We start from the raw sequence: 22,793 nt of genomic DNA on the forward strand, positions 1-22,793 counted from the left end.
GGCCAAAGACATTGTAATTTTTCGAAATGCATTTTTGATTAAGGGCAATATACATGAAATAAAAATAGGGGTGCCTGGGTGGCTCAGTCAGTTGAACATCCGACTTCAGTTTGGGTCATGATCTTGAGGTCCGTGAGTTTGAGCCCCACGTCAGGCTCTGTGCTGACAGCTCAGAGCCTGGAGCCTGCTTCAGATTCTGTGTGTGTGTGTGTGTGTGTGTGTGTGTGCGTGTGTGTGTGTCTCTCTCTCTCTCTCTCCCCCTCTCCCACTTACATGCACATGCTCTCTCTCTCCCTCTCTCTCTCTCAAAAACAAATAAACATTAAAAAAAATTAAAATAAAATAGCAGGCACCCATATGAATTACCTTTCTGAGAATCAGGTTTGCTTCCAATTGAGTGACTGTCATTTCTTGATGTCTGTTCTCTATTTGACTCGGAGACTTGAGAGTGAAGGCTGATTGTGTCGTCATCTGATGGCTGAAAGGAATAAGCACAAAGTACAAATGAGGCACTTGAAATATAGAATAAGGATTAGGTTATTTTAATTTCACATAAGACATGTAGAGTATCTGCTTTACACCTCCAGTTCTCAAACCAAAAATTAATATGTTAAGCTTTCCTGTTCTGCTTCTAAAAATGTGCGTGTCCTTTTTTCATCTGAAGTCATTAAATGCAATAATGATTGTATTTTTAAGCAAAATAAATCAAGTGTGCACAAGTGTCTATGTATTTCAAAACTCTAACAAAATTTATAAATAAAATAGATTAGCAATAGAAAAGACTCACTTCGGTTGTAGATAATCGTTTCTCTCCATTATCACTTCCAATCCCAGAGTCAGGGCCATGATTTTTATTTGGATAAAAATCTTCCATACTATGGAAATAGAAATTCTAAGGACAATTAGGGTTTTCTTCTTAAGTCAATACAGACTTGACCTAAAATGTCCCTAGATAATACAGAATATATACTCTTGATGTTTAAGATCCTTAAGGACATGAAGGGAAAGTATCAGAAACCATCTGATAAAATATTTTATTCATATCCCTCATGTAATATTTTCCCTTCATGTGCTCTGTTGTAAAGTGTCAATTGTTAACAACAAACTATTACTTCTCCTGAGAGATTCAGAAAAGCAGAGTCCTGCTAAAAAATACTCTTAATGAAAGCCCTTTCTATTTTTCTCATTGCTTTAACAAATTTTACCATAGAACACTGAAATATGTTTTTAACTTCATAGTTTCTTTTTCATTAGCTGTAAAAATATGCGTTCGCTTTATAAATAATGCCCATCCGATAATTAAGAGAAAATGCAAAAAAAAAAAAAAAAAGTATGCAAAGCACTGAATAAACAATTGTTTTGGCAGAGCTGTCCTTGAAAATTTCGGAATTACACAACACAACAGTATGCCACCCAGGTTGCAAGGTATTTTTCGCTTTAATTTGCAAATTTACATACGTGCAACCTTGCATACACTCCATACGGACCAATTATTATGTGCCAGGAATTAAGCTAAGTGCTTTAAAGACAATACCTCACACACGCCTTGTGAAAACTCTAGCAGGTTGGTGGTGCAGTCTCACTCTGCAGATGAGAAAACTGAGGCCAGGAGGGATTGAACAACTTTTCCATGACACGCAATTTGCAAATGGTGGCTTAAATGTGATCCCAAGATTATCTAACACTGAAGTCTCTGATCTTAGTCACGATGCTCTTATTTCTTCCCCAAATGCCGATCCGTACACTTTCCAGGAATGTAGCAATATAGGTGCACCGCCTCCTCCCCTCCGTACGCAGAAGGCCGGGCGGGGCCCGCGCGACGCCCCCCCCCCCCCCCCCCCCCCCCCCCCCGGCATCAGACCGTGACGTCGTCAGGAAGCGCGCGCGCGAGCCACGAGGCAGAGCGAGCGACCGCGCGCCGGGAGGAGACGGCTGAACGCCGGGAGGTCGCATAGAGCGAACGAGCGAGCGCCCGTGAGGCGTGAGGGGAAGCCGCTGCCTGCCCCCTTCGCCTTCCCTTCTCTCCTGTTCCCTGCGACCGCGACCGCGACCGCGACCGCGACCGCGGAGCAGCACCATGTGGGAGCCGGCGGCCGAAGTCGGTAAAAAGCTCAACTCCAACCACGACGGGTCCGGCGAGACCGCAGAAAAAGAACAGCAAGAAGCGATTGAACATATAGATGAAATACAGAGTGAAATCGACATACTTAATGAACAAGCCAGCGAGGAGATCCTGAAAATCGAAGAGAAATACAACAAACTCCGCCAGCCGTTTTTTCAGAAGAGGTCGGAAGCGATCGCCAGAATCCCAAAGTTTTGGGTAACAACATTCGTCAACCATCCACAAGTGTCTGCGCTGCTTGGGGAGGAGGATGAAGAGGCGCTGCATTATCTGACAAGAGTTGAAGTGGCAGAATTTGAAGATATCCAGTCAGGTTACAAAATAGATTTATATTTTGATGAAAACCCTTACTTCGAAAATAAAGTTCTCTCCAAGGAATTTCACGTGAATGAGAGTGGTGATGCATCTTTGAAGTCCACCGAAATCATATGGAAATCTGGAAAGGATCTGACGAAACGTTCAAGTCAGGCACCGAACACGGGCAGCAGGAAGAGAAAGTATGAGGAACCTGAGAGCTTTTTCGCCTGGTTCACTGACCATCCTGATGCAGACGTGGATGAGTTAGGCGAGCTCATCAAAGATGATATCTGGCCAAATCCACTGCAGTACTACTTGCTTCCTGATACGGATGATGATGATGATGAATTAGAAGATGAAGAAGAAGAAGAAGAAGAGGAAGAAGAAGAAGAGGAAGAAGAGGAAGAAGAAGAGGAGGAGGAAGAAGAAGAGGAGGAAGAAGAAGGGGAAGGAGGAGGAGAAGAAGAGGAGAAGGAAGAGGAAGAAGAAGGTGACGATAAGGGGGAGGAAGGCGAGCCGAATGACGACGAAGGTAACTAATGGAACGCGGATGGATGCCAACCTTCCTTTTTCAGTTTTCTCCAGTCTCTGGGAGCAACTTGCAGTCTCCCCCCCCCCCACCCCCGCCCTTCTCCTCCTCTTGTGCTCATTTGCCCTGTTTTTTGTGTTCTTCATTTTTTTTTAAATGTTTGTTTGTTTGTTTTTCAGAGAGAGAGCCAGAGACACACGCAGCGTGAGAGCCACAGGCGGAGAGAGGGGGAGACGCAGAACCCGAAGCAGGCTCCAGTCTCCAAGCTGTCCGCGCAGAGCCGGATGCGGGGCTCCAACCCACGAACCGTGAGATCACGACCCGAGCCCGAGTTGGACACTTAACCGACTGAGCCACACAGGCGCCCCTCGTTTGCCTTATGTTTTCAAGTCTCTTTTCTCTCCCTTTATGCCATGGTTCTCTACTTATTTGGGGGGGGGGAGGGGGAATACGTTGAGCAGAATACACTGGGAAAAGAATCTCTACCCCTTTCTGTTCCAAATTCATTTTTATCCCTTTAAAAATTTCGTCTCAACAAAAACTTCATGGAATCGGCACTGCCATGTTCTGTGGGGAAAAAAAAGACAACCCTTCTGCTCCCTTAGCTCTGCTGGAAGCTGGAGGGTGTTTAGGCCCCTGTGTAGTAGTACATAGAATTCTAGCTTTTTCCCTCCTTTCTCTGTATACTGGGCTCAGAGAGTAGTACACTGTGTCTCTGTGAATATGGACAGTTAGCATTTACCACCATTATCTGTCTACTTTCTCTTGTTTAAAAAAAAAAAAAAGAAAGAAACCTTTAAAAAATAGGATTAGAGAAGGTCAGCAAAGGGTGAGATGTTTGGGTGGGTTGAGCGGGCATTTTGACCACATGGCTTCTGCTCTGGCAGGTTTATAATTGTGATGTTTAACAGACATCCTTGCAGCTGAAGATGACACTCTTACAACAAAATTCTCTCCTGATGATGACTTGAGCCCTGCCACTTGCCAGGAGAGTCGGCAGAACCTGTAGGATCTTATTTAGAATTGACATTCTCTTGGAATTTTGTTCTTGTTTATTTTTAAATATCTTTTTCTTTCATTGGAAAGATGATGCTCAGTTTTAAACGTTAAACGTGTACAAGTTGCTTTGTTACAATAAAACTAAACTTCTACAAAAAGGATTTGATGCTTTTCTCTCAGAACAGATGTATTTCATTATGACTTCCCAAGTTTGAGTCATATAATGTATTGTCAAACTTGGTCACCCTGACTCCGTATTTTTTGACATGCACTTTGCCGGGTGACCTCAGGGTTTGTGTGGACTGAGAAAGGGATCTGAATTAATGGGTACGATTTGCCATCAGCTTCTGAAATCTTCCACCTCAGTTGGGGTACCAGATTGCTCAGAAGTCAGTTCCGATTATGCTGTGCCCTTGATTTGTATCCCAAATTGGCGTTTTTAAAAATGGGCCTTTATTTACCTGGATATAATCACAGTGCCTGCCACCGCAGTCAGACAGACCTGGTGCTCTAATGCCGAATCACACGAAGGGCGGTTGCTGGCCTGTCTTCATTGGCACTATGAGATGTGGCCGAGAAGACAGACTCTCAAGAGAAGTCTGTGCTGGTGGTGAACTCAGGAGTACTTTCGTCTCAAAGTACTAGCTATTTCGCGCATAGCTCTCAAGCGAGGCCTGTCTGTGTGAATCTGGGTGAGAATGACCGGCTCGGCTCCGCTAAATGCCATTGTGCACAGGCTAACATTTTGGGAAGCTACCTAATGCATAAGCTTTTTCATGCTGTAAAGGATGATAGCTAAAATTAAATGCCACTTAACTTTTTCAGAGAGGAATTCGTGGATAGCCAGGTCAAATTCAAAGTTTTCTGATGCGTGAAACTTTATAAATGGAACGATTCCATCGATAGGCAAAGGGCAATGAAAACCTGTCTAGATGGATAGCACGTATAATTTCTGCACAGGTCATGTTTAGTAAGTACTACATCAGTGTATACGGGTCAGGAATCTTGCTCCAATAAAGGAACATAAAGATTTAAAACTATATATGTATAAAAAATTAAATAAACTCAGGTGAGCAATTACCAAGTGTCAGACACTATGCTGAATGCCTGAAAAGATAGGAGATGAATTAAACAAATGTTTGGCCTCAAAGGGCTCTCAGCCCGGAGGGGAAGTGTGTTTATATATTTTGAAGACTATGACAAAGGTAAATATATCAAGTAACATGAGAAAAGAGTGATCAATTAATTCTCCTTGGTAAGGTTAGGAAGGGCCTCACCCAAGAAAGTGGCTTTGGAGCTTAGTCTAGAAGGATGAAGAGAGGCAATAATTGCTAGCATTTATGGAGTGTCCTTATTAGCTACTGTGCCAGGTACACATCATATTTTATTTATAATCCTTACATTCTGCAATTCATGCATCATTTCTTTTCATAAATGAGAACAGAACTTCTAAAAGTTACCCTCCCAGGGGGGAAAAACAGAACCCTTACTGAATATCATGTCTTGAACTAGTTGCCGAGTACACGTTTAATTCTCACAACAAGCTTTTGAAGTGGGTATTGTTAACATTTTAAATAAAGAAATAGGCTCAGAGAGAGTAAACAACTTATGCAGGCAAAAGAAGAATTAAGAGGTTAAACCATGATCAGAAGCAAAATCCACCTGACGCCACTGCACAATAATACATCCGTGTACTATACTAAAATCTATGCGTATCTGTGATAGTTGACAATGATAACAATAAGCTATTAGTTGAGGAACTGTTATGGGTAAGACGTGTTAAGTGCTCTATATACATTATTTAATTTAATCCCGACAGCATCCATATGATTATTTTCCTTTTTACAAATGTAAGAACACTGAGGACTACAGACATTATGACACAAGGACACGAAGTTATCAAGAGTCAGAGAAGGGCTTCATGGGTATATGATGCCTGACTGCAAAAGTTGATATACCTAACCACTGTAATGCTTATCTATGTAGAATAAATACTTTACAAAATCGCCAAGGCACAGAAGGCTATTCTAGGTAGTAAGAATCAAAGAGACAAAGGCATAAGCGTAGAGGTGGAAAGTGCACACAGGAATTTTCTAAGTAGTTCAAAACAGGCTGTGAGTAGAAAATTAGCACGCCTGAGAGTCGCTTCATAAGTAGATTCAATTGACTTGTACTATCCTATAGTAGCCACTAACCATCATATGGCTGTTGAGCACTGGACATATGGCTAGTCTAAACTCGAACGTGCTATAAATGAAAAACACACACCAGATTTCAATGATGTAACAGAAAAAGAATGAAAAACCTTCCATTTTTTATAGGGATTACATGTTGAAACATGTAATTACAGGTTTTGGATATCCTGGGTTCAGTAACATTAAAATTAATTTCACCTGTTTCAGTTTTACTTTTTTTTTTTTATGTGTATTTATCTTGAGAGAGAGAGAGAGAGAGAGTCAGACAGAGAGAGACAGAGGGGGAGAGAGAATCCCAAGAGGGGCTGGATCTCACAAACAGTGAGATCATGACCTGAGCCGAAATCAAGAGTCGGACGCTTAACTGACTGAGCCTACCCAGGCGCCCCATTTTTGCTTTTTTTTTTAATGGATTACAAGAAAATGCAAAATTACACATGTGGCTTATATTCCACTTCTATTGGACACCAGTGCTAGAGACCATCTCTAAAATATATCTCCGTTCTTTCCACTCCTTTTCATCTCCACTGCACCCACCCTATTCCAGACCCCTTGATCTCTTGGCAGTACTTCAACAACCTAACTAGTCCCTGTGCTTCTACGTTTGTTTACTTCCAATCTATGCTCCTTTCAAAAGCCAAAATAGCTGTTTAAATATAAACCAGATCATGTTATTCCGCGGCTCATAACTGTCTGCTGACTTCCCACTGCACCGTAAGTAAAATTCAAACTCTGCACACCACAGCCCCCAAAGCCCCCACGTGACTTGAGGCCTGACTACTTCCCCAAAATCAACTTGGACGTCTTTTTTGTCAGCCACTCTGCTCCGACCGTGCTGGCCTTTCAGTTTCTGTAACACACCAAGTTTCTTCCTAACTTCGGGTCTTAGCGCCTGTCGTTCTTTCTGCCTGAAATGCTCCTCCCTTAGTCTTTACGCAGCTAGCTTTTCTCCTTTCAGGTCTTGACTTAAAACCTCACCTTCCCAAAGCGACATTCCCTGACCACACTCCTGAAACATGTTCCTCTCCTTTGTAGCCCTTGCCACAATTTGAAGTCGTATGTGTGCATGTGTATTAGGTTTCTTTGCTTCATTTGCTGGCTGGCTCCTTCTCCACTAGACTGTGGGCTCCATGAGGGCCGACACCAAGGTACAGGCCATTCAACAAAACACACCCTGAACCTGCCAGCAGGCATCTGACTGCTATTTGGTGTTTGTTTCAACTGATATTGGTACAATAAACAAATGATTAATATAATCAATGTCACTACTAAAGAAAATTCATTTTTACATAAACGTAAAGCAAACTAATAGAGATCACAATACGAATAAAGCCTAATTTTTATAGAACTGTTTGGTCTATTGTCATTCACATTAAACAGAATAATCTTTAGGAATTAAATATAATGTGTAAATATTTAATTCTACTGAGGCAACAGAAATATTCTAGAAAACATCCCATTTGGTGATTCAAAAACACTACTTAATATACTGCCATTCCAATTAATCTAAACTTTGTCACAAATAAAATGACAAACCTTTAAACATTTCGGGCAGGAGTGTAGTCTCCCTTTCTGCAGTCTCACCCCATTCCACATTATTTTCCATACTACTTGGTGGAACTGTATTTTCATAAAATCTTTCAGACATCCCGAAAGGATGAATCAAAAACAGATAGTCAAATCTACCATTTCAAAATCTCACGAGGAGATAAACACCAATATCGTACAGAATATCAGTGATAAGTCATCCTTAATCCAGACATAAAGAATATGAAGAAAAGAAGAAAGGTACCCTAAAATGTCTCACCCCCAAATCAAATTCTACTAGTTATTACAATACTAGTTAGTACAATAGAGGGATTATCATAATAAATTAACAGTTGCCAAGGGCTGAGAAATTAGTGTTTCTGTAATACAAAGTCAAACATTTACATTTTGCTACCAAAATACTAGTAATACTTAGTTTTTTGAGAAAATCCCAAATTTATTCTAGTATCACAGAATTCTATGACGGTGCTATTTCACTTCAGTCAACTGTTGATTTTAATCCTGGGCCAATCAACCTAAATATATTCAGTACACTCAAGATGAATCTGTATCTTTTACCTACAGAGAAGACAGCAATCATGAAATGAGACTGTATGAATATTACGAATATTACATTACCTGTCTGTGAGAGGCTGGGAGGGCATCCTTTTACTCAGCGATGGAAGATCCAGAGAATCTGGTTTCTTATCCATTCTGCAACATGCTTGGATATTTAAGTATTTAAATATGTGTACTTTACCCTTTAAACATATCTGTCAATAAATAATTGAGAAAGTAGATTTAGTTATATAGGCCCAAATATTAATGTCACCTACCAATTTATTTATATGTATATATATATACATGTATATATATATATGTATATATATATATATATATATTTAAGTTTATTTACTTTGAGAGAGACAGAATACGAGAGGAGGCGGCACAGAGAGAGAGACAAAGTGGGAAGACAGATAATCCCTAGCTGGCTCCACAGGGTCAGCACAGAGCCTGACGTGGGGCTCGAACTAACCAAACTGAGAGATCATGACCTGAGCTGAAATCAAGAGTTGGACATTTAACCAACTGAGCCACCCAGGTGCCCCTATTTATATACTTTAATAATCTTAAATTATGCTGAAACATCACAATCACAATAGAAACTTTACATATCTGAATCATTTGTACTTCTGACAGTTTATGAAAAAATCTGACAATACCAACTAAAAGTCTACTGCCATTTATAAGTTAATTTTTCTCTACGTGACTAAAGTTTTCTTGCTAAAAGTACAACAAACCACTAAATAATATAAAATCTGTAATTCACGAAAGTTGCTTATTTTATTTTATTTTATTAATGTTTATTTTGAGAGAGAGAGAGAGAGAGAGAGCGAGCAGGGAAGGGGCAGAGAGAGACAGAGACACAGAATCCAAAGCAGGCTCTAGGCTCCAAGCTGTCAGCACAGAGCCGATTCAGGACTCAAACTCAAACCTTGAGATCATGACCCGATCCGAAGTTGGATGCTTCACCGACTGAGCCACCCAGGCGCCCCTCACAAAAGTTGTTTTTATTAGAAAAAAGTGAGAAGAAATATATTCACTGTAGTGATGAGAACAGAAAAAAAAAAATAATAACCCATGTAATTCTTTAAAGTAATCTTATCAGAACCACAAAGTTGTTTGGTCCAAACACTGGAATAAAGTTAATCAAAATAATATAAATATAGGAAAAATGAATTTGTTGAAAGGTGTGCTAGCAGGCCAGTTAGAATAAAATAATTTTTCAAATGGTCAATTCAACTAAAATATTGTCCTGAAAAGTTATTTTCATTGGTGGTGGAGAAGAGGAATAATGAGGGCTAAAATACTATGTGAAAGAAAGTATTTTACATAAAAAAGACAATGAGCAGTAAGAAAACGGTAAGTTAACTTCAGTCACCATGAATAATATCAAATAAATATTTCTCAAAAACTGTAATCATGGGGTGCCTGGCTGGTCAGTCAGTAAAGCGTGCCACTCTTGATCTCGGGGTCCTGAGTTCAAGCCCCACATTGTGTAGAGAGCTTACTTTAAAAAAATTTTTAGGGGAGCCTGGGTGGCTCAGTCAGTTAAGCCTCCAACCCTTCGTTTCCGCTCAGGTCATGATCCCATGGTTTATGAGTACGAGCCCCACATTTGGATCTGTGCTGTTGGCGTGGAGCCTGTTTGGGATTCTCTCGCTCTGCCCCTCCTCCTCTCCTGTGCGTTGTCTCTCTCTCTCTCTCTGTCTCTCTCTCTCTCTCTGTCTCTCTCTCACACACACACACACACACACACACCACACACATTTTAAAAAATAAAGACAAATAAAAAATACAAACAGTTTTTTATAACTGATTCAAAAATGTTTTGGAAGGACTGGCTGGCTCAGTCGGTGGAGCATGGGACTCTTGATCTCAGGGTTGTGAGATCAAGCCCCACATCGGGTGTAGAGATTACTTAGAAAGTGAAATCTTAAAAACAATGCTTTGTTTTATGGATGGTCTTACATAACCTACAAACATGCAAAAAATAATCAACAAAGAAAACGGTAAGAAACAAACAAAAAAAAAAAAACAGTAAGAAAAGTACATGAAACAGTAATTATCATTCCAGGCATAAAGAATGTTTCTTAGATAATTGTAACAGATACAAGACCTGACCACTGAAAAACTTCATTTAAAAGGAAAAACTTCTGAGCTATTAGAATATAAATAATTACCAATTAAAATATATCCCATTATCTGTATAAACCAAAAAACAATCATCTTTCATTACCAAATTAAATACCGGTGAATTCTTTTCTTCTGTAAATTTTTTATTGCAGTAATTCACATACATAATTTAAAATCAAAGAGAATTACAAAAGTGGTAACGAAAAATTAATCCCCCATTTCACTCCTTTCAATCTCCAAGACTTAGTCCCCACATACCAACTCTTTCGAGCGGTTTTCTGCTATTTGCCTTCATATATATCAGTAATACGGTTCTGTTTTACTTCTTAGCTATAGATGTTATTTATTGAGGTCTTACTAAGGAAAATGAGGACTCAGATTTCTCACATTACCACTGCCCACCACTATCACATATCATCACCGCCACCATACCATCCTCCCATCTTCAATCCCCATCAATTTATTTCCTCCTTCAGAAGTATAGCCTAGTGGTTAGAGCACAGACCCTGCAGTCAGACTGCCTTGCTTTGGAACCAGCTGTACCCACGCTAGCTATGTGGCGTTGAATAAGTAAGTCCCGTAACTTCTACGCTTCTGTTTCCTCATATATAAAATGAGATATAATAGTACCTGTTTTACAGGGTTACTGTAAGAATCAAATAATTTAATGCATGTAAAGCATTTCAATAGTGCCTGGAACACAGTAAGCACTAGAAATATCTCTGCTATTATTACACCTATGTCACAATCTCTCATTAAATCAAAATATAGTATTATGACAAGAAAATATTCTGCTGAGGCCAACAGTGATACACATTTGGCTGCTGAGTTATGGAAGAGGATCTGAGAGAATCTACCTACGCCGTAGAATAAACCCCAGGCTTTTGCTAAGGCAAGTGAGGGCTAGGCATGCGGCTACAGAGCTAAGGGCAAGAATCTGAGGGTGTAAATCTTAAGACCTGTAGTGTCCAATATGGCAGTCACACTAGTCACATGAAGCTATTTCATCTAAAATTAATCAAGATAAGATTAAATTTAAATTTAGGCTCCTTAGGGGGCGCCTGGGTGGCTCAGTCGGTTAAGAGTCTGACTTTGGCTCAGGTCATGATCTCACGGTTCATGAGTTTGAGCCCCACTTCAGGCTCTGTGCTGACAGCTCAGAGCCTGGAGCCTTCTCTGGATTCTGTCCCCCTCTCTCTCTGCCCCTTCCCCGCTAGCTCGCTCTCTCTCTCTCTCTCTCCCTCTCTCCCTCTCTCTCTCGTTCTCTCTCAAAAATAAATAAACATTAAAAACAATTCTGGACAGCACAAATCACAGAACGTTCCTGTAGCTGACAAAGTTCTGCTGGACAGCACTGCCTCAGACATTCTACAGACTTTCACAGTTCCAGTCTTTCATCCTTCTATTCAGTTACAGCTCTCCTCCAGTACCAAGCCATTCCCAGGCCTAACACAGCAAGTAAATCAACCTTCTTCGTGTTGCCCTCTCCCATAGCAGACCCAAGTTCCAGCTTTCCCCTGCGCTGCTAAGGCAGCTACTACCAGGACAGCAGGCAGCCTTCATTTGAATTAGAAAAAGCATCCTCTTTGGAATGAGTGGAATGTACCTTTGTAGAAAGAAAAAGGCAACCCTTCTTCTGGAGCAGAGCGCCTGCTGGCATCTCACTGCCATGTGTCTCCTCAGCCAGATCCTCTCATGCCAGTGTAAGTAAAGACCCCAGTTCCCACTATTTCACCTATCTTCCATGTTCCAAAATTCTGTTGCCATCCCTCCCCTGCTGCCCTCTTCCCTCTCATTCTCTGGCCTTATTATGGGTTTATATCTTGGTACATTCCTTTACTGTCATTTTAGTAGATTCCATATGGATTGAATCCTCAAACTAAAAGGCTGAATTAATTCTTTTCCACTTGTATCTTGTTCTTTCTGTTAGGATTCCATCTATCAGTGTTGAGAATGCGTTCCAATCAATCATACAACAGAAAGTCAAGTAGATACATACCCGAATAGGATAGAGGTAGAGACCCTCCACAGTTTATGTTTTTAAAGGAACGCTGACAAACAGAATTACGTATCCGAGCATTCTAAATTCTGTGCTCCAGAAGCGAAACTAAAACTCCTACCCAAGTGAAAAAGTCACTTCGCAGAAAAACTCCTTTGGCCAATAAGGCCTCAACAACGAATTGACTCCTAATTCTGATGCTTTCTGATTTAGCAATCTGATTGATAATTATGAAGAAAAATAGAAGGAACACGTACTGTATTTTTATTACAAACCTGTGCTGGTGGTACTTGCAACGGATTGTTATCCAAAATCATTACTTGCAAATGATGCAGCTTCCTGTAACAAACTGGAATTTCGGTCACTTTATTACAGGAGAAATCCAGCTTGACTAAGGGAAGATCTCCTAATTCTGTTCAGAAATGAAAAATAATTAAATTAAATTGCATATAGTTGCTCTCTTGTTCATTTCAGTAAAAAGAATGAGCATCTTACCATCTGGCAACACGTGAAGATTATTTCTTCTGATATTTAGCTCTCTAAGTGAATGTAATTTTCCCATTTGTTGGGGAAGGACCTGAATCTCATTGCAGCTGATATCCTAAGGAAAGTAAGAAAATAAAATGATAACAAACTAACTGAGAAATACAGACATATTTCCATTTTCAAATTAAAGCACATGGCCAATAGCAAAAGCTACCTCAAATGTTGTTTCTCTGAAAATGGATTATCTGGCAGATTTCTATTAATGTTTCATCATAAAGTCAAGGTAGCACAGTTAAATTTTTCCGTGCAAAACTGTGAATAATAACTTAGGACTACATAATTCAGCCTTTTGAAAACCGCAGCTGAAGACTACTCTCACCAGCCAAAACCAGAAGTAAGGATAATCCAGGCACTCCTCATTCAGAGGTAAAATAAAAAACAACCATCAATCGCTTTGACAATCTGTCAATTATGGTAGTTTTGAATTATTCTGTTGGACAGAAGCTGAGAAAGTCAAGGATTTACAGACGTGAGCTGGAGAACCAAAGGCTATGGTCAGAATCAATTTAAACCTCTTTCTCAACGGGACACAAAATATGAGGGGTTACAAGCTCAAAATCTTGTGGCTCACATCATAACGCAAAGACTTTCCAGGAGATCTGAATCAGAAATGTCTCAGGGTTAAATTAAAATGCAAGTTCCTGATTTAAAGGTAAATGAGACCACTTTCCCATAACAGGAGACAGCTGAAAGTAACTGTGCTCTCTTCCTCCCCTCAAAGAAAAATCTGCAGCGTGAGCTCATACAGCAATCATTCCAGACACACGGCAGATGAAATTCACATTCTTCTGCAGCTTCTTCCAATTTCCAGCGTTCACTGGAAATGATATTAGCTTGAAGGGAACAGAGTGGCACATATATTCAGTTTTATCAAAAATTAAAAAGGCAAGAGGGTAAATTCAGAATACTGAAGCCACGCAGGGAAAAATCCAATAGAGCTAAGACGACTGGAAAAATGTATCCCGGAACACCTGGATGGCTCAGTTGGTCAAGTGCCTGACTCCTGATTCGGCTCAAGTCATGATCTTACGATTCGTGAGATCTGGCCCCAAGTCGGGCTCCGTGCTGACAGCACCCGAGCCTGCCTGGGATTCTCTCTCTCTGCCCCTCCCCTGCTCACACGCTCGTGCTCTCGCTGTATTTCAAAATAAATAAATAAACTTAAAAAAAAGAAAAAATGTACCCTACATACTTCTTTCAAACCATACCTAAGGCACCTTCATTCAACACTATCTATTCATCAAATACTATTTGCTAAACCAGGTTCTAAGTGCTGAATTTAGATTGTCTCATGGAGAAGCTGGTATTTGAGCAGTGTTGTCAGAGCTGAAAGTATGGGCCATGCCAATATATAAGAAAGGCAAAAAAGAAGGAACTTAAGGAAAAAAAGAAGGAACGATAAATGTAAAAAGGCTCGTAAGCAAAACATGCCTGACTTGTACTAAAGAACAGTAAGAAATTCAGTGTCGCTAGAAGAAAGCGGGCAAGCAGGAGACTAAACTGGGGGGAGGGGTACAACTTAGGCCTTTACTCGGAGAGGTGTGGGCAGGAACCAAAAACTTATAAACAGAGGTATGACATGATCTGACTTCTATTTTGACAGGACCTTTGCTGCTACGGTGAGAATAGGCTATTATCCAAATGAAAGATAATCAAATTTGGAGAAAACGTCCTTTAAATTAATACTATTGTTTCCTGCAAAAAGTATCCAATACTGGAGAGTTCTATCTAAAAAAATCCATTGAAATTTGATAGCTGCCCAGAAGAAATAAACCCAAACACAAAAAACTGACCCACTCACCAATAGGTACTCTACAAAATACTCTGCGGGGATTGGAGACCTGAGAAGATTTCCCAGGTTTTTAATTATAGAATCGCACTATAGTTGGCCACCACATTCTTGCGGAACGGTGTCACGGGAAATACTCCAATGACAGGTAATACCCACAAACTCATTACGTGATTTACCATTATCAATTAGCCATCTTAATGCTATCTATCCACTGTTACTGATTTCAAGAATTTAAATAAAAGCATGATATTTTTATAGTGTCTAGTAAAATACAATCTGTAGTAGCTTTAAAATATTCTATTTAATAACTAAAAATACTAGAATAATTCTAAAAATCCTAAATATTCTTAAAATTTTATCTATCCCAAAACCATCTCATGTAATATAATTTAGAACATAGGGCCAAAACTAAATGACAAAAAAAGAAAAAGAAATTACACAGCCACAGAATCTCAAAGTATAATATCTATAAAATCTTTAGAAATATTAAATACCTAGGGGCACCTGGGTGGCTCAGTCAGTTAACCGTCCAATTCTTGACTTCAGCTCAGGTCATGATCTCAAGGTCCATGAGTTCGAGCCTCACCTCAGGCTCTGCGCTGACAGCGTGGAGCCTGTCTGGGATTCTCTCTGTCTCCCTCTCTCTCTGCCCCTCCCTCACTCACTACACTCTCTCTTTCTCTCTCCCTCAAAATAAATACACTTAAAAGAAATATTAACAGTGTCTGTGTCAAGCTAAATATTGGTCCCCTTTTTACTATGAATTTGTTAAATCACATCTAGAATCTTCTGTTCATTTGTGAGTATAATGTTAAAAGGGACCTTAATAAAGGGAAACGTTTTCAGGATAAAAATAGCTAAAAATAGTGAGGCACCTGGGTGGCTCAGTCGGTTAAGTGTCCCACTTCGGCTCAGGTCATGATCTCACGGTTCATGGGTTTGAGCCCCACATCGGGCTCTGTGCTGACAGCTCGGAGCCTGGAGCCTGATTCAGATTCTGTGTCTCCCTCTCTCTCTGCCCCTCCCTTGCTCATGCTCGGTCTCTCAACAATATATAAATGTTAAAAAAAAAAATTTTAAATAGCTAAAAATAAAAAGTAATGAAGAACAGAAATACAGAAAATATAGAAAGGAGTAAAAGTAATAAAGATGTTTAAACTACAGAAAAATAGGCCTTAGAGTTTGGTGAAATGGGAGAGTAAACACATGACAGATTACAAATACTTGAAGGGAAGAAAAGTTGTCATTATCTATACTTTTTCACGTGGTAGTCCCAGGACCAATGGATAAAAGTGATAGGGGGCGTGTATTTTAGTTCAAAATAATAAAGATAACAAATAGGAGTTTTGCAAAAGAGAATAAAGGATGCCTCGGTGACACACACACACAAGATTTATCCACCACTGAAAACGTACAACTAGATGTGTTGGGGATTCCTATGCTAGCAAGTGGTTAAAATTCTATGGTTCTAAAACATAACAGGACTAAGTTCAAGGCAGTCTCCTTGTGTTATAATTGCACATGCAGGTATTCATTACTGGATAAAAGAAATAAAAGGATGATGTTCCCGAAACGTCTGTTCATAACATTCTATTTGCACATTAATTTGCCACTGAAGAATCATGGATAAGTTCCTCAAAAAAACTTTTGGCCCTCCACACATAATAAAGTCATACTTAAGAATACTTTCGTTTTTTTTAACGTTTATTTATTTTGAGACAGAGAAAGAGAGAGGGCAAGACAGAGTACGACGGGGGGAGGGCCAGAGAGAGAGAGAGGGAGAGAGAGAATCCCAAGCAGTCTCCGTGCTGTCAGCGCAGAGCCTGAAGTGGGGCTCAACCCCACAAACGGTGAGATCATGACCCGAGCCAAAATCAGGAGTCAGACGCTTAACCAGCTGAGCCACCAAGGCACCCCGATACTTAAGAATACTTTTAAAATGTCCGTATATCAGGAAAGCATTACTCCAGACAGAACAAAAAATAGAAATAAACAGCAAGCTGTACTGTGTGAGGTGGAAGCATTGGCGAGAAAGAAATGCCTTTCAAAGTCCTTCTAGACGGACTAAGAATCAAACTGACATGAGACAAATTAACAGGAGAAAATGAAATCCCGTTTCTTAAGTACGGAGAATCCATACCAACATGAAATTCTCAAGACAGGCAAGAAGAGGCTTATGTGACATCCTGAGCTAAGGAGAGGGGTAAGAGTCTGGGGATACAAAGGAGGAAGAGCATTATTAGCAGGAAGGTGAGAGGACATGTTTGGAAAACAAAGTGTGCTGGATTATTCAAATAACTTTCTTAGGCAAAGAGGAACCTCTGTTAATAGTGCCTATCCTGGTACAGGCTCTCCTTTCCACTGTAAATTTAGACAGTTGAGGTGGGGGACTAAAGAACTTTTCCTAAATCTGTTGGATGGATTGCTTTTAACTCAAAATAATCATGCCAAAGTGCCCATCCTGGCCTGCCCTTGGCCCCTCCGGAAAGTAACAGAAAGATGAGAAAACGGGCCAATGTTTTGAGGAGATCATTATGTTTCTGTCAAAGTTCAATGTCCTTTAATACCTAAAATGTCCTGTACAAGGTAATTACTTTATTCCTTTATTTCTACAATCAGTTGTACACAATGGCCTCTTTCTATCTTGGTCCCAAAAGTGTTGTAAAATCACAAGAGAATATAGAAACGCGAGAGTTATTTTGTTCATTCTACTTTGCAGGCATTACACTCTCTTCCTTTATTCCCTTTCTCTGAGGCTTTCATAGCAGCCCCGGTCGAAGACCTTTACTGCCCCCAAAATGCACAGACAAATGCTTACTGGTTTGAAAAGCATTTCTCAAAGCTTATAAGCAAACCTTCTGACCTCACTAGGACTGAGAAACAGCCAGGCTCTTAATGTGGCTGTGAGCTAAAATCAGACATAAGCAATGGGATCTCAAAATTTTACTACGGTGAACACAGACACATACCAAGTTATTCTTTTTTTAAAAAATTACACTGAAATTCCATAAAAAGCAATCTTCCAAAATACATGTTATGCATGTTACACACAATATATTATTATACACGATCAATACAACGGTTTTACTCACCAATTCCATTAAGTCTTTTAACTTCCCAATTTCTTCTGGAATGGATACCAGTTTATTATTACTGACGACCAAAACTTTAAGGGGAAGGTCAAATAGGTATTTTGGCAATGTTGACAAAAGATTTCGACTGAAAAGAATAAGAGAGTCTCATTATGAGATATGTCTGAAATTTCTGCTCTGTTGAAAAAGAACAAATCACCTCAAAAGTAAATAAAAAGTTTCACCAAATAAAAACTATCATTTAATGAGTGCTTACTCTGTATCATACTAAAAGCCTTAAATGTAGTATCTCCTTTACTACTCACATCAACCCCGTTAAGGCAGGTTAGCAGTACTGTCTCTATTATACAAATAAGAAAACAAAGGTTACAACTGTGTTAAGTGACCCGCCCAGTCACAAGAGACTGCAAAGCCTGTGTTGTCACCTATGATACTGTCTTACATGCCATCAGGTCTCGAAACCCAGAATCATTCTTCTGCGCTAGAAAATGCCAGAACCCTGTTCTCTGGTCTCATTTCACCGCATTCAATACCTCCATACCTTTATCTAAGGAAAAGTCCCAAGGATAAGTTTGCACCTGCCACCACGTTAAAACGTTTATAAAAGAATGACTGGGGCTACATGTTCGAAAACATGTAGTAACCCTGATCCATTCCCTTTTCTTATGAGTTTATGGTATAAGGGCCCACCCACACCTTTATCTCGGATCAAAGCTGACAGAACATTCCTATCTCTGTGGATATAGCACAACTAACATTAGCAACAACTAACCTAAATATAGCAACAACTCGCATTTATTGAGTACATACTACGTGCCGGGCCACGGTCAGAGTACCTCCCATGAGTTAACTTCGCTAACCCTCACAACAACCTGCTTTAGGAAGAGAGAGAATATCACGACGCCCATTTTACAGACGAAGAATCAGTCAAAAAGAGATTAAGCAAACTGCTCCAAGTCACACAGCTGGTAAATAGGAGAGCCAGGATTCAAATCTGGGCAGTAAGGCTCCGGGGTCCTTCCCCTCAACGTACGTACGGTGGGTCAAATTCACATACCAATGCAGACCCAAATGATCCCTGCTATAGATTCAATGTTTGTGTTCCCCACAAAATTATAATGTTGAAACCTAATCCCTCATGTAATGGTCTCTGGAAGTAGGGCCTTTGGGAGGTGATCGGGTCATACGGGTGGAGCCCCCATGAACGGGTTTAGTGCCCTTATAAAAAAAATACCTCAGAGAGCTCCCTTGCTCCCTCTGCCAAGTGGGGACAGCTAGACGACGGCCGTTTATGAAATCAGGAAGCAGGTCCTCACCAGACACCAAATCTGCCGGTGCCTTGACCTTGGACTTCCCGCCTCCAGAAGTGTGAAAAATAAGTTTCTGTTGTTTACAAGGCACCCAGTACATGGCATCCCTTCATAGCAGCCCAAACAGACTAAGACAATCCCCCTACTAAAAAAATATAAAGTATACCATTACGTTTACACACTAACAAGTATTCATAAAAATAAGCTATTATTTTTCCTGTTTTTCAAAGTGGCAGTGATAGACCTGTACCTAGCATTGTGCGGAACATACACAGCAACAAAAACCCAGTGGCAGCCCAAGGAAGAACATCAGGACCTCTCCCTCCCCATGTTATGCCTGCAGAGGACATCCAGAAATACTAGATTGGCTTTAATCACAAGGAGCAGACTTAAAAAAATAGACAATGCCCCTAGACCAGCAATCCTGGCCAGGCTGCTGGAATGTCAAATATGCCAGGAGCTTGTTACAATTCTTGACACTTTCAGGATCAAATGGAATCCTTGGGAAGGTGCCCTTGTGGAGCACACAAGGATCTTCCTACAGAATTCTTCTAAAAAAGGGAAGAGCACACAGGAAGAGAGCTGAAAAAGCATCTTACAAGTTTCTCAAGGCATTTTCACCAAAATAAAAAACAAAGTAAGTGAGGAAAGTAACAGCACATACAAACTCATTCTAACCTTCCCCAGACCAAAAAAAGTTAAAAATTGGTCTATTTTTTTTTGGGGGGGGGGGAGCACCTGGCTGGCTCAGTGGGTAGAGCATGCGATTCTTGATCTCAGGGTTGTGAGTTCAAGCCCCACGCTGGGCCTAGAGCTTATTTAAAAAAAAAAAAAAAAAAGCCTATTTTCCTCCTTTAAGAAGGTTCATTGAGTTAGCAGTCAGCTTTCTCCAGAGTCGAATTTCTTTATACACAGCTAATAAGTCATTAATCTTCACTTTTTTGCCATGTTTTAGAGACAAAAGAAATCACAAACAAGGACTAATGTTATTTCAATCAAGTTTGTTCAAAACTGTTTGTGACTACACATAAAAATCGGGAGGTGACTTTTAGAGATCAAAACAGCAAAGAATCAGAGAAAGTTTTAGTGAAACTATTTTAAGATTGCCATACATTTCTATTCAAATAGAAATTCAATTTTTGACAAGTTACTTTTTTCCATAAAAGAGCAAACTGAAACAAAAACAGAGACAAAACTTAAACTAAGGCCTTACTTGCCTCAAACCTCTCCCCCAAGCCAGGCCAAGGAGATATTAGAGAATTAGAAAAGAGCAACCCAAATGACTACATCTATGAAAGGAATTTCCTCTCACACACTTTCAAGTATAAAGTTTCAGCTAAAATAGTAAGTACTGCTAGATGACGTCACTGAGGGAGACATACAGAAGGATTAGTACATCGCAGCAAGGAAGGAGCATTATTATTTATATGTATTAGTATTTCCCACTTCCCTATATGGGAATTTAGACAGGTCATTTTGTTAAGGAGGGGGAAGAAATGACCCTTACAACTAAAAAAAAAGGAACGCAAGAAAATGATTCTACTTTTTTTGAAGGTTTGATTTTTTTAATAATGTCTACACCCAACATGGGGCTCAAGCCCACAGCCCCGAGATCAAGAGTCACACGTGTCACAAAGGCGCCCCGAAAATGATCTTAAGCATAAGACACAATATACCAGTTTCCATTCAATGTCACTCATTTGACAGGACAATCTTTTTCTTATACTTATCGAATGGTGACTGGTATAAATAGAGGGTAACAGCTAAGAAAGAGAGTTCTACAGTCATTGCTTTGATCTGAATCTTGGCTCTACCACTTGCTCTGTGTGTGTGTGTGTGTGTGTGTGTGTGTGTGTGTGTGTCTATATGTGTACACATACATACACACACACACACACACACACACACACACACACATGACTTTGGGCATACAGTTTCCCTCTGCACTTCAGTTTCTCATCCGTAATGCAGGGATAATAATAGTACCTTTCTCAAAATGCTGCTGAGGAGATGATGTAACATGGATAACATATTTGTAATGTCTGGCACACGGTAAGCATTATTAACATCAACTGTTATCTACTTCCTAACATTCCAACGCTCCCATCGCAATCCATCCATCCTTAAAGTGGCAACAAGAACTCACAAGAGTGTGAAAAACAGAGCTCAAGAACTGTTTCTTCATAATGGCTCACTTTAAGGGGCATCTGGGTGGCTCAGTCAGTTAAGTGCCCAACTCCTGGTTTCGGCTCAGGTCATGATCTCATGGTTCGTGAGTTCAGGCGCCTCATCGGGCTTTGAGCTTGGGATTCTGTCCCCCTCTCTCTCTGCCCCTCCCCTGCTCGTGCTTGCTCTCTCTCTCTCTCAAAATAAAGAATAAACTTAAAAATAATAATAATAATAATAACGTTTCACTCTGAGGATGCATATGAATAAATCTGTAGTGTGGTGCTATGGTTTCAGAAAAATACTTCTGCTCTAAAGCCTTGCTACCCAAAGTGATAAGGACCAGCAGGCATTGGCATTACCAGGGGGCTCGCTAGATATGCAGATAATCAGATGTTTTAATCCCCAGGTGGCTCCTGTGCAGGTTAAAGGTTGAGAAGCACTACTCTCAAGAACAAGACCAAAAACCTATAAAGTAATGTGAACACGTAACAAATATAAGTAAGACACTGCTGAAATAAATATGGGTTACACAGCCAAACCAAACACAATCCTTTGTTACTGGAAAGGATTAGAACCGTAATAAAAAACAAAATCTACAAAAACAAAAAGGTTTCCTTACCTAATGTTAAGGTATGTTAACATCTGCAGGTTTTTAATAGCTTCAGGAATGGTTTTGATGCAATTATGATATAAATTTAATGTTTCAAGAGGTGCAAATAACCAAACATCAGAAGGAATTTCTGTAAAACGATTTCTCGAAAGATCTGGAAAAAAAAGTAATATTTGAGTATCAAACATAAACCTGTATCTATTAACAATTAACAGAATTATTTTCATACTTGCTGAATCACTTAGAATCTAAGCAACTATTTAAAATATCATAAAATATGGGGCTCTTGGCTGGCTCAGTCGGTACAGCATGCGACTCTTGATCTCAAGATTGTGAGTTCAAGCCCCAGTTGGGTGTAGAGCTCACATACATACATACGTACATACATACAATATTATAAAATATTATCCAAAAAGGCAAAAAAAAAGCCATGTAGAAAAATACTCATTTAAAGCTTATTGAGTAACAAATTGTACTTGATATGCTTTGATAGCTTTAAAATTTATCTTTTAAAATTCCAATGAAGAATTCTCTCCGATCCTTTCAAAAACACAAAACGTCCTCCACTGATCCCACATCCTCCTCCACCTCTTCCTCCTTCACAGCCAAACTTACATAAATCTACAACACATCTAAATTTCTTACTTACCATGCATTTCTCAACCCACTGTAATTTTGTTTCTATTCCACTTTCATGCTCATCAAGGTCACCAACAGCCTCCATATCACTAATGACTCATCCACCTGGAAACGTTTCCCTTCTCTTGGCTTAGAAGCCTACATTTCTGCATCACTTCTTATCATCTCCCTGGCTACTTATTAGTCTCTTGCTAGATTTTCCCCTGTCTGTATTGTAAACGTCGATGTTCCTAAGAGCTGTGACAAGATATTCTCTCCATCTTAAGATAT

At 39.9% G+C, this 22,793-nt stretch overlaps 2 protein-coding genes across 3 annotated transcripts in view; one reads left to right on the top strand and one right to left on the bottom strand.

Annotated features, from left to right (window-relative positions):
- Window positions 1-22,793, bottom strand: part of LRCH2 (leucine rich repeats and calponin homology domain containing 2) — a 100,141-nt gene that overhangs the window by 46,808 nt on the left and 30,540 nt on the right. For both annotated transcript variants that reach the window (XM_049644210.1, XM_049644209.1), the window contains exons 2-8: window positions 21,894-22,038; window positions 17,796-17,922; window positions 12,861-12,966; window positions 12,641-12,777; window positions 8,309-8,442; window positions 788-875; window positions 367-478 (exon numbers count right to left, since the gene is read on the bottom strand). In XM_049644210.1, the coding sequence (XP_049500167.1) occupies window positions 367-478; window positions 788-875; window positions 8,309-8,442; window positions 12,641-12,777; window positions 12,861-12,966; window positions 17,796-17,922; window positions 21,894-22,038 (849 nt within the window). The remainder of the gene's footprint in view (window positions 1-366; window positions 479-787; window positions 876-8,308; window positions 8,443-12,640; window positions 12,778-12,860; window positions 12,967-17,795; window positions 17,923-21,893; window positions 22,039-22,793) is intronic.
- Window positions 1,900-3,536, top strand: LOC125931922 (protein SET-like). Its single transcript, XM_049644218.1, has 2 exons — window positions 1,900-2,951; window positions 3,128-3,536. Exons 1-2 carry the CDS (start codon window positions 2,078-2,080, stop codon window positions 3,154-3,156), a joined length of 903 nt encoding a protein of 300 aa, XP_049500175.1. The 5' UTR covers window positions 1,900-2,077; the 3' UTR covers window positions 3,157-3,536.

The sequence above is a fragment of the Panthera uncia genome, chromosome X (assembly GCF_023721935.1).
Source record: "Panthera uncia isolate 11264 chromosome X, Puncia_PCG_1.0, whole genome shotgun sequence".
NCBI classification, from domain to species: Eukaryota; Metazoa; Chordata; class Mammalia; order Carnivora; family Felidae; genus Panthera; species Panthera uncia.

Bases quoted from the DNA above. Each gene is read 5' to 3' on its own strand.
- LOC125931922 (XM_049644218.1), top strand. From the start codon at position 2,078: ATGTGGGAGCCGGCGGCCGAAGTCGGTAAAAAGCTCAACTCCAACCAC. The intron at 2,952-3,127 runs GTAACTAATGGA...TTTGTTTTTCAG, and splicing joins CGAGCCGAATGACGACGAAG to AGAGAGAGCCAGAGACACAC.